Source organism: Lonchura striata, chromosome 2 (assembly GCF_046129695.1).
Source record: "Lonchura striata isolate bLonStr1 chromosome 2, bLonStr1.mat, whole genome shotgun sequence".
Classification (NCBI taxonomy): Eukaryota; Metazoa; Chordata; class Aves; order Passeriformes; family Estrildidae; genus Lonchura; species Lonchura striata.
Window position 1 is genome coordinate 104,207,991 of NC_134604.1, and position 12,944 is coordinate 104,220,934.

Sequence of the window (12,944 nt, forward strand, 5' to 3'; positions counted from 1 at the left end):
ATGTTTTGATAAAACAGTTATGGTGCTACATGAAACTTTCAGCATAATTTGAGCTGAAGAGTAGGCTGTCATGGACAAAACTGAAATATTCATGTTCTGTCTCAGAAGTCCAAAACTCCTTTTGAGAACTTGCACAGCTCTGTAAAAGCCTTTATGTTTTTTGATAACCCTGTGATGAGATATGTAGGGAAAATGCTTTGCTGCTCTATAGGTTATCTCCTGTTGCTTGTGAGTTGGATGTATTGACAGAAGTACTTCTTGCTAGAAGAGGCATATCTGCATTTGGTTACTATTTTAATGACCTAGATGATTTGTTGAATGTCATGCTTCTGAATACCCAGGCAGCAGAAACAGAGAGAATACTTTTCAGTACTTCCACATGGATAAGAAAATGCTGCCATTTTCTCAATTTTTTTATTTTACTGTTCATCAGTGCTCTAATCCTGCTGTCTAGATTTTTGCATGAGTGATCTTGTTAAAAGACCTCAAAGGTTCCAGCTAGTGCATAATGCAGATGAGTGCTCACAATAAGGTTGAGAAGGCTGGAATGCTTTTCCCCTTGCTGAAAACCACTCAAAAATCCTCACCTAACAAAACAGCCCATTGGCATGGATAATAAATAGTATGAGGTTTGGCTGCTTTCCTGTTTCCACACAAGGCTGTTGTTATCTAACCTAATTTGTGTCTTCCAGTCAGCTGTCAGCTCCATTCCTCATCCCAAATGTTGAAATACATAGCTGCTCCAAACAATGAGCTAGCTAGTATAAAAATTAATTTTCTGCATGAGACAACTCCTCTGATTAGTTGTACTATATGTATAAAGTTATTGTTTTGTACACAAATACTTTTTTTAAAATCCACTACTTCCCCAACCTTTTGGAAAAAAAAAATAAATAAAAAATGAGCTTGCAGTTTTCCCTTGTACTTGTGTAAACCTTAACAAGAGAATTGACAGTTCTGGACTGAATACATTCAGTGTATCACTGAACAAAAAGTTATTGATTACCTAATACAGTCTTGAAGTCTTGTGAAGAAACAATGTATTAAAGATGACATCCTTTCAAGAGACAATTTCCATTGCAGAATTATACAGTGGAATGAAGATAAAATTGAGTGGGATATATAAATTTGGTGAATAAGATGAAAGGCTGTAATGAAAAGATAGTGAAAAAAGTGTCTGCTGTAAAAGCTGTAAGATTCAGGGTAATACTAAACTTTCCCAACTGGCTATATTTGGCCGTGTTGTCACTGACATCTATGCACCCTTACTAGCAACAGTCTTGGTTTTATCATGAAGCTGAAAAGTCCTAAAGACTTCCCTTGTGGAGAGCTGAAGGCAAACTGTGGTATATCAGAAGAATTCTTTTGGTATTGATTCAGGTGAACTCTCACCTTCCCTGATGAGTGTTGCAGACCCAGCCTCAACATGGGCAGGCTGTTTTTTGTGTCTCAGGCTTGCCACACCTGTGGAAATCAGCTGCCTTGCTGTGCAGGATTAGAGTGAGCCTTTAATTATATAAGATTTAAGAATAACAATCTTAAAATAATAATTTTGTAAGGATAAAGTTTTAAAAGTATAGAACAATAGTAATGATTTGCAGTAAGTGTATTGTATTAGGTGCCCTTGTAGTTCTGTCTAGCTTATAAAGATGGCTAATTAAGCCATCTAACTTGTTCTAGGCCAGAAGTTTTTCAGTTTGCTTTTTCTAAATATGTTTTTCAATTTACTTTTTTAAAGTATTGTTATTAAATCCTCTGAGAGCAGGTCCTCTAGGCAGTCTGTTCTTTCTCTACTCAAATGGAATGTCCTTTTCCTTGTTCATCTTTTTATTCCCTGTAATTTGGGCACTGGGGTGCTGCATGATACTCTAAAGGATAAGGTCATTTTTTTCCAGCATTACTGTAATTTAAAATTACATGATTGAGATTTTTATTTCATGCATTTATGAGATTTTCCCCTGGTCCTAAATTTCAGGTTGTTTTTTTCATTTGGCTGTGTTTTAAATCTCAGAAATACAACTTTAGTAGCTTAACAATTTACATGTCTTAATTATTCATAATTTATGCTCCCTGTGAGATTCCTTGTGTTTTGCCTCCTACAAACTTTTTATATTGTATAAGACACTTCTTTTTTAAATGGGAAAAACTTGGAGATGCTTTTGAGAATGGAATGGCCAAAATGGCTGTGCACTGAGTACTGTGAATACAGCAGCACGAGTTCTCTAGAGGGTCCCTGCTGCAGCATCAACACTCAAAGAGGTGTGTGAAGGAGAAGCTCCAGGGAGAGCCAGCATCATGCCTTGTAATGCTTTTATTCTGTTGGATCAGTTATGAATTTTCTCTAAACTACGTATCATGACAGGCAGCTTGCTTAGCTGCTTTTTAGAGTTACTGAAATCTAGCTTCTCTCTCTACACTTATTCTTTCACAAGGCAGATATAGTTGGCATCTAAAATTGTGTATTCTCAAAGAGGCAAAGAACATCACTGTGCAGTCTCAAGATGGGCCTGCTTGGTGTCTCATGAAAAATAAGGTGGTTGCTCAGAGGATGACATTCAGTGTGCAGAAATTGTGAATGCAGATAAGTTACTTAGATGAGGAACAGTGAATCTTTACAAATAATTTTATATGTTGCTAGAAAAATTAACATGTATTCTGTTGTGATTGGGCTGCTTTTTGTGGGTATGGAGGTAAATGGTGGTGGTGTTTATTCTAATGCCAATGTTGGCAATATGTGATAGTCTCCAGTTTCTCCTTTTGTCTATAAAGAATTTTGGTAGATATCAGCTCCTTCTATTATGAATGTTCTATCTGGTGAAGTTCACCTCTTTGAGTGAAAATGAGCATTCTGAGAGCAATACAACAGTTTTATCTGAGCTGTTCAGATTTAGCAAATATTTTTACAAGTGTTGCACTGTGATCAAGAACCATCTGACATTCAAGTTCAGATGTCACTTGTTCTTGCTGAAAAGTTTCTGAAGTGTCTGTCCTGTTAATGAAATTCTCTGTTCCCCTCTTTGCTGTTTTTATGGGTTGTCTTGTTAAAGCAGGGCTGTAGCTGCAGTCACAGGTTTGGAAAAGAGGGGAGGAGGTCCTGTGAGGGAGCTGCTTGACTTTGTACACTCGGGGGCCATACTCTTTTCTTTCTCAATTTATCATCTGCTATGGATTCTCACTGTTGAAGCACACTTGAATGGTTATAGAGCTTTGTACTGCAAGTACCTCTGTGTTCTGTGTGATCACTAGAATGAAGGAAAAGATTGCTGGTAAGACTTCTTAACTCTTAGGATTGTTTCTTTATGGTGACAGTGTTTGTCTTATACTGACGTACTTCTCATTAAAGCTTCTCAAGCTGTAAAATTTTACACATGCTCAGATGTTGTATTTTTTTGATTACTTGTTTTAACTTCTCTTGTAGGACAGAGTCCAGTATTTGAAGCATTGGATACAATTTCTTGTCAGATATGCTGAACTTCTTAGGAAAATTTTAGTTGCTATTATCAGAAAGGTGAAGTATCTTTCTAATGAAATGCTACTAGTTCTAAATTGTTAGACTGCTGCTCTAAGACAAAGAGTAGTACTCTAATGAGAAAATTCTTCTAATCATGAAAAGAAAAGTTACTCTGACCAGCTGACTGTTGCTAAACTGGGATGTTCTATGTCTTCCAGTCATAGCCATCTGCTTTTCTTCTGTCCTATAGACAAAATATCCCTTGCACATACACAATGCACAACCATCCTTGAATATGTCAGCAGGCTGCATAAAATAGTAAAAAGCAGCTGTGTACCTATACTGCAGAGACCTCCAGGAGACCTCTGGTAATGGCCTCTCTCTCTTTGCCATGGGACAGGGCTGTGGCTGATAAATGGTTGATTTGTGGTTCTGGTCTGGGAGGTAACTTATGTAGATTCCTTCCCTACAGGCAGAATTTACTCCTCTTAAGGTGTTTTTATATAATCTTCTGGGTTGGGCCCCACTTGATTTGTTTTCCATCTGTGAGAAGTGTGGGTCCTGAGCCCGAGATTGTGCTATATTCTCCATGAGTAAGGACAGAGGTGTATGCAGATTGCAGCTCAGCAGAGTCCTAATTGTTCAGTTCTTTCAATTATAGTAGCACATCCTTTTTGAGCTAAGTTTCCTGGATATTTACAGTTTGGTTCTTGTTTGTTAGAAAGAGCATTATGATTTTACATTTTTTTTTATGGAAATACATGACATTACTTGAAAGTTAAAAGAATTCTGTTCAATTATGAGAGATCTTACACATGTGCTCATTTTTCCTCTTTTGAATAAACAGATGACCTATAGTTAACTGCAGTTGAGTGCTCTTTAGTGAGTAGATCCATCCATTCTCTAGAATGAGACAGCTCTGGAGCTGTGCTAGCTTGTTCTGTAACACTTAACCTAGCTGGGAAATACTTGGCCATAGTGCTTTATCTCCAGAGCAAAATAACAACTTTGCTTTACAGAGGTGGTCTGCAATTCTGTTTCACCAAGGCTTTTTTGTTAACTTTTTCAATCCAGATTATCAAGGGTTAAGCAATTCCAGAAATCCATAAATGAATTATTGACTTTGAAAGTACTTGGGGTTTTTCCCTTGAAATTGTAAACATGAGGGGGTTTCAAAATTGTATTTGTCTTGTATACCAAGGAGAGGGTACATTATAGGATAATATCTATATGCTGCTTATTTCAAGCAGAAATTTATTTGAAGTGTGCAAATATTCTTGATCAGAGGCTCTTAAAATACAATTGATTTTGGGATCATGTGATAATTCTCCAGAGTAATGTTCCCTGCTTCTGGTTGAATACAGTTTTGTAGGTTTTGCTTGTATGTGCTGCTGGGTCAGTCAGGTTCCAGAGCCATATCTGTCTTTCATTAGATGTCCAATTAAAGCTCATTTGTTTGGTTTGGCTGGAAAACCTCAAACCTTAACCTGTGGGAATTTCTGTACAATCCCTATCCAAATGTGCATCAGTGTAGGATGGATATTCAGACTGATTAGTCTGCAAATTCCTCAGTTATACAATGACACTGCTTTCAGAGGGAGAACATGAATATTCTAGAGGCTCTCCAGATCTGTGAGGCAGATTATAGATGAATTTATTTTTTAAAAAGATATTTTGTTCTGATTTAGAATGCAAAAGCTTAAATTATTTGATAAACCCAGCTGTTGTACCTTTTTCTTCTGTTCCATGGTCATTAACAATGACAAGTATCCTTTGACCAGAAATGTAAGATTACAGGTGTAGATCAGTGGTTGGCCACTGTGTGTGTTTTGTGTATGTTCAGAGCCTTTAGAACAACATAAGAAAGATCATCCACTGTCAACTCCTCTGCCTTAGGTAAGGACACCTTTCACTAAACCAGGCTGCTCAGAGCTTTATCCAACAATTAGTCATTGCTGTTAGTCATTAATTGCTGTTATAATTTTCTTACCAAAAAAAATACTTCAGAGCAGATAGTGTCTGGTCTTGTTAAAGGCTCAGTCACAAGTTTTATGTGCTTGTGTCATGTATAATTGTATTAAATATTAGTAATATCAAAAATTAGTCATAAACATATTGGTGCTGAAAATTTCCAAGTGAATAACACTTGCAATAACAAGTGTATACTGAAGGAACATGAGACAAGTGATTCCCACACATCAGAAAAAGATTGATTCTTACTGAAGACTTGCATTTCACTGCCAGGTGTAATAATTGTGCTGCTGCTCAGATGAGTTTGAGTGCTGGGTGCAAGGCAGAACTCAAGCCCAAAACTAAATGCAGTAAGCATCTTGTATTCCCTTAATATCAGCAACTATTTTGGCTTGTTCACATCAGCTACCATGCAGTTTTCTGTTTCACCTTGTGCCAGCTGTTTACCACAGGGGGAGGCAGTTGAATTTGGGGGTTAGTGTTCTGCCAATTAGAAAAGAGGTGAGTCATTTTGGCCGGATTAGTGAGTTGAGTGTGCTTTACTACATGCTCAGATCAGCTGTAGTGCAAACAAAAGATCAGCATCAGGAGAAAGGGTTGTACCCCATTAAAATGAGAAACTGTTAAGCATAGATGACACACAGTCTAATGTTCTCATTAATTGCTAGACAGGACTTAAAACAGGAAAAGCTCTTTTCATTTCAATTACTTAATGGGGGGAAAAAAAAAATCTCCTAACGTGCAAGAGTGTCCAGTCTTCTGCTGGGCATTTTTTCCTCTTTATTGACTCCTGCATGTACATGAAAGTATCTCTTTTATCATACAGTCCATGTTAGCATAACTGCTAGGGGAGATTTCATCACATCTAAGTCCTACTATGCCCATTTCAGTTTTCTTTTACTACTTTAATGGACTTTGTGAGTAACAATCACTAAAAAATCCAATATTGATTGGACAGGTGGACAGTTAGGACGGTTAAGAAGGAAACCACATAACACGACCCCTTTCTATTTACTTTATTTCCAAGGCTTCTATCAGGAAAGTTGGTGACCAAACTCCATTTGTCTTTAATGGAATTGAGTGAAAGTGGTGTGCACTTTATTTCAGCCTATTTGACTTAGACCAGCACTGTGTTTTAACCAGACTTTGTGCTGCACAAGGAGACCAGACTTCAGTATGCATCAGCATGAGGCCAGGAGCACACACACTGAGTGTTTAGTGTACCATTAATTCACACCTTGTGAGCTCTGGCCATGCAGGAGCATCTGCCTTCAGAATCTGCTGGTGAATAGGTGTTGTGTGCAATGCAACTGCCCTGGGTTTACTAAAAGAATGTGAGGTGTGTAAAACATGGCACAGTAGTTTACTGCCTTGAAATCATTATAGTGTGGATAGCATTTGGATATATAAACACCCACAAAGTTGAAGTATGTCCTTTTTTTTTGAAAGTAAAAAATTGCAGCACATAAGAGACATGATGGAAGATGTGTACAGTCTATACAATCTTCTAGCAGTAGATTGAGACCAGTGGCACTTCCCCGAAAAAATAAATTACCCGAAATTTGCAGCACATTCATATTCAATTTCATCACAGCAGATGCTCATTAGTATGTTGTTATTAATTGGTATTCACTTTAGGTTTTGTTTAAAATGAAGATAATAATTAGGTTTTAATTACTGCATCTTTCTAAGGGGGGAGGGGAGGAAATGCCTCTCAAAGCACTGAAGTATTTCCTGTATGCTTTGCTCCATTACATCTAAGTCTTGAAAGAGTCCCTAAGACACATTTTTCTGCCAAGAGACTTCTTTTCTGTTTCCTTTTATTTCTTTCCTGTTTTTAAAATATTAAGGATTTGTTTGATGGACACACCAAATCATACTATAGTAGTAAGAGCCACTGTTCTTTTTAATCAAAATTATCAAAAAGGCTTTTCAAAAAAGTAACTCTCTCAAGCAGCTGATTAATGAAGTGGTGCCACTGTTTTGTATTATAATTAATTGAAGTAATACAAATAACTTCTGTAGCCTGTGGAAATTACCTCTTTTGCAAAGCAGTCTATTAGAGTTAGCAAACTAAATGGTGGAATTTTTTTTTTTTTTAATTTCTTACTGCCTTTATCATCCTTAAAACCATAGGTCACACAACAGTAAACAAAGAATACACCATAGGGAGGGCTTGAAGAAATGTGAGTCAGGTGCAGAAGAAAGCAAAAGGGCAAAAAAAGTGAGGATGCAGAAAAGACTTAAAGGGTTATGAATGTGGTGGGACTATAGAGAAGTATAAAAATTTGAGAGATGCCAGAGAATACATGAAAGACTGCAGAGGAATATGGGTAAAGAGTTTTGAAGAGGCATTGACCATCATGTATTTGGTTAATGCAGGAGTTCACAGTGCTTCGTGCAGCTAATGACAGGACAAGGGGGAACAATTGAGGACATATTTATATTAGGTGTTCTGAAGAGATTATTTTCTGTGAGGATTGTAGGCACTGGAATAAGCTGCTCAGGGAAGCTGTGGATCCCCCATCCCCTGGAATTATTGCAGGCCAGTTTGGGTGGGGCTTTGAGCAACCTCGTGGAAGCAGTCTAGTGGAAGCTGTCCCTGCCCATTGCAGGGGGGTGAAATTAGGTGATCTTTAAGATGCCTTCCAATGCAAACTGTTCTATGATTCTAAAATTAATCTAAATAAGGACATCTAGTTGTCTGACCTGTTTAAATGCACACATTCAAGATATGGAGATTTTGTGTGCTGGTTAAAAGGTGTTTTGTGGAATAGCACTGCATCCAGATGAGTAAAACCATCAGCACTAGAATCACTAGATGAGTCTTCTGCTGCCTTGCTGTTGTGAGATTACATCAACTTTTCCTTCTGTCTTTCCCTTTCTTTTCCTGATTTCTTACCTCATTTCTCTAGGTTGCTGTGATGCCCTTCAGCATCCCACTCAGCTGTCCTCATAACAGGAGGAGGAGAGTGAGGCATCCCAACTGAAGTTCCTTGGGATGTAATTTAAGCTAACCAGCATTGAGGGAGAAACCTTCTAATTTCAACACCTTAATGCATTTGCCACCAAACTTCCCTAAATAACAGAAAAGCTGGTGAGAGATTGTACATCTTGGTTTCTCCTAAGCGTTGTGTTTAGGGTAGGAAGATGGCTGCTAATAGTTAAGTCTTTCCAGGGCCCCTTATTTTCTGGAAGTTGAGCTTTTGTAGCTCTAAAAAAAGGAGGAGAAAAGGTGGACACTGGCTGTTTTTTTACTCTGTCTTTCCAGATTAAGTAAACCAGTTTGTGTTCTCGCATCTTGTTACAGAATGGTCACTTTCCTCTGGAAAAATCCTTACTCTTTGACTAAACTGTTACGGAGTGAGAGAGCTGTCTGGTATGGTTGGAGTGAGGGGACCTTGCACTGTTTTTTAGGCATTTGTGAGACAGGAGAAGAGATTATGCTACCCTTCAGTCCAGTGCCTTGTTCAAACACCAGCAGCTGCAGGGTCAGGCAAGTGCTGAGCCAGACTTTGCATTCGAGCAGGCACCGCTGTCCTCCAGGAGCTCCTGGGAAGTCTCCTTTCCTTAGGTGTGTCCTGGTGGATGTTGACTGGTGTGTGTGGTAGCTGAGCATGATCATTTTCTTTTCATGACTGAGTGCTTTATGCTTAGTCATGGGAAAATTTGCTTTTCCACTGTTCATAATCCACCAGTTCTTTTAAGACACCATCGGTTTCCTGCTGTGTAATCTTGTGTAATCTTAAATTCTTCCTAGGAAGGCAGGAGATTTGGAGATTTGTAGTTGGCTTCATGATGCTACAGGAAACAGTTCTATAACCATTTCAAACCTAGATTTAAATTAATATTTTGTTGGCTAAACACAATGGTTTATTTTTAATACATCTGTTATTTTTATATTAGAAGCCTAATTTTTCTGTCAAAGAAGTGAACAACTGTGAATGAAATATATACCTTTTGTTCCTTCATCTGTTGATTGTGGTTTTAAATGCAATTTAAAAAAAATAGTTGGTTAGTTGGTTGCATGAAAAGAACAAATTGTTCTTTCCATGAATGGAAGATCTGAAAGAAGCAGACTTACCTGCAGAAGTTAGTTCTTAATGAAATAAAGAAATCAACATCATGTAGTAAATAAAGACTTCAAAATAGAGTTTTAGTTTCATTTGCTCACCATTCTTTCATGGGAAGAAAGAATGCATAAATGGTGATACAAATTTAGCTCCAGTTCTTCCTGTAGAAGAGTTGTATTTTCTTTACACAAAAGAATGGACATCAAAATCAAATCTTATTTGGATTTGAAATTTTAGACGTTGGGTTTTTTTCCCTCTTTTAAATCTACAGGTTGTCAGATATTAATAAAATGTAAGAAGTTGTGATATAAGGAGTTCTTAAAGTCCTTTCAAATTTAAGGTGCCTTGTCCTGTATTCATAAATATGCCATGATATTAATACTTAATTGCATTAAAATCTTGAAATGTTCTTGTTTTTACCAGTTACTAAATGTAAGCTACTAGGAAGCTAAAGGGAAGGAGATACTAGGATATTATCAATTTAAAAAAATTGTGTGTGTGTGTATATATATCTGCCTAAGTGTGCATGTATACATTTTTACATACTGATTTTTGTACTTTCTTTATCCATTTAAGCAGTGGCTTTCAATTAGCCTGCCTGCTAATATCAGGTCACGAAACTCTATAGCTGATGCTTTATTCTTTCATGTGAGTTGTCATTCGTTTGCTTCAGTTGGCTGGCAAAGGTTGTTGTATATCCATTACCAGCAACACAGCACTTTGCATTTCTGAATTGACAAGCAGCTATATTGACCTAGCGCTTATTATGGGTCAACAGCTGCGTTAACCGACGGAAGGACTGAGGGGCAATTAAAATGAATTGGCAAAAATATATCTTCCTAATTTACTCCAATTTGTTATTTATGCTAACATTGTATGGCTTCTATGGTGACACTAAACAGAATGGACCCAATAATGGCAATTAACATAAAAATATAATGGCTAATCAAATTGACAGCAACTGTTTCTCATCATCTCGACACACAATACATTATCAAAACAAACTATTATGAAGGAGGTAATTTCAGTGTTCTATTCAACCTGCTTCATGTGTGCAGTCAGGGAGATGTGTACCAGCAATTACAGCTGAATCTAAAAAACTAAACAAATAACTTAATCGCTGTCGTCCTCCTTTTTTCTTCTTCAGGAAGCAGTAATCAGGATTTACTAAAAATAACTGGTGTATAATAGTATAATGATGATGCATATCGTAGAATAGCTAATAAGGAATAAAATATGCTTCTGTGTGTCTTTTTTTAAAATAGGTTCACATGAAGTGGAAAAAAACTATACTGTTAAAATATATAAAAAATAACTAAGCAGTAGTAATAGTTGTCAGATGTCTCAACATGACTTGCTTAATAGTTATAGATACTTATTGCATATCAATAGAAGTGTAAAATTAGCTGAATGTAGTAGCAAAACTTGGCTTGAATGGGCAGAAGACTGAAAAGCTAAGTTAAAGTAGAATTCCCTTAAGTAGAAATAGTTTACAGTTGCTCTTCCACTGCCTTTTCAGGATCATTTTTACTGGCATGCTTTGTGGCAGTTTTCCATTGGTTTCACCACATCTTGTTTTATAGCTGATGAACAAAATCTTTGAGGGTTTGTATATGTCTGTGTCTCCACAAAATATATTAAAATGGATGCTACTTCCAAATTTGATGCTGTTAAAACGATCTTATTCTTTGTAATGAACAATCCCTCGAACCATTGTTGGCCAATAACTAAAATTTTCTAATTTTCATTTTCTTGCTAAGGCATCATTGTGATACATGTATCTATAAGAATGGATAAATGTATTTTAAGTTTCTGTAAGAACTTAGTAAGTTTAGTTGATTCATGTGAGTGCTTGGTGTGAATTGTGAGGTAAGTGTAGAGGTATAATAAGGACACTTTGTAGCATAATACTAATAATAATTCCAAAAGCTGACGTGAATAGAACATATAAACTGTTGGTTTGGAAGAAAACCAAATAGAAGTCATTACTTTTTAATAGTGGACGTAGAAATGGGTGCAAGAGACGCACTTTTGGGTTGAGTTTTTAATTGCTATCTTCTTACATTACAGTATTCTGATAAGGCCCTGTACACCCAGCTCTGCTTCTACCGATACATTTTTGATGTGGACTATGCGATGGATAAAGTGGTTACTGAGGAAGAAAAAGGTATGTTTAAAGTTTTAATTAGTTAACTATGGTTTAGTAGCAATTTGCATGCTAGACACTAGACCTACTGTACTCTCCAAATCTGAACGATGAGGCTGTAATCTAGAACATAAAATAGAAGAAAGTAAGAATTTATGACTCCCCTGTAAAGTGAGGAATGTGTTCAGTCAGAATTCACCACTTTAAGAATGTGTTATATGCCCCCTTTCTGCTTTTGAAGTGACTGTGTTTTAGAAAATGTGCTTTTCTTCCATGTTACAACCTTAGAGAAATGTCTTTGCTTGAAGGACATGTTACCTTCAGTTACTAGATTAATTAAAATATGTACATAATTAAAACTTATATTCAACTGTTAGTGTTGAAGAGACACTTTTTATCAGTGAGCAAAATGATGGCACAAGAAAAGCAGTAATGGAAATTGTCTGCAAACTTCTCTTAAAATACAGATTAACCTGATTTTAGGAAGATTTTTTTTGTCTTCTGCCAGTTACCATAACATTTCTGAACTAAAACATTTCTAAGCTGTAACGGATCAATGGGTTTTGTGCAGTTAAGTGATTTTCAAGCTGACAGAAGAACATTTCTGAGAGTGGGCTAATGCTTAGAATTCTGAAAAAAGACATGTTTGGGTCCCACAACTGAAGCATGATGTCCAGAGAGAGCACTGGGCTTTGTCCTCTGTGGATCTGGAGATGCCTGTGAGGAAAAGGTGCTGCTGTTGGGACTGTCTGTGTTCTGATGGCTGCTCTGCTGTCAAAATCATCCCCACCCCTGCCCTACCCTGCAGTTAAGTTATTGGGTGATGATAAGAGATTAAATAAAACTCAGTCTTTCTAAATGTTATTTTGATAAGCCATGTATGGAAATGAGCTGAAACTGCTCAAATAAGCAAACAGGCTGCTTTTGGCCTGTTGTGCTTATGTTTCTTCTTGCAGAGGTACTCGTTTCCTCTCCTAATCACTCTAAGTCAGTGAACTCACTCTGATGCTTTGTACATCCAAGGCTTTGTACATCCAAGGTTAATCTAATACATCTCTGGAGATGTACTGAAGGAATGCTATGGAGTGGATGCTGCTGGTGGCTGCAACCAAGCTGTGTGTAGATCTCTCATCCAGTATAAGGGCATAAGACTAGAAATCATCAGTAGAGATCACTTCATGGGTGGTCACATCCAATTCCCTGCTGCAGCATTGCACTGCATTTTTCAGGACTGCAAGTTTTTGGAACTTCGTTAGGAAACCTGTGAGTGTTGGTTCTCCTTTTGCTGCAGTTCCAAAGTGTG

At 37.1% G+C, this 12,944-nt stretch overlaps 1 protein-coding gene across 1 annotated transcript in view; it reads left to right on the plus strand.

Annotated features, from left to right (window-relative positions):
- The window catches only part of POLA1 (DNA polymerase alpha 1, catalytic subunit), a 181,863-nt gene that overhangs the window by 128,878 nt on the left and 40,041 nt on the right, over window positions 1-12,944 (plus strand). Inside the window, 1 exon segment of the mRNA XM_077781653.1 lies at window positions 11,566-11,662. Within this exon segment, the coding sequence (XP_077637779.1) occupies window positions 11,566-11,662 (97 nt within the window).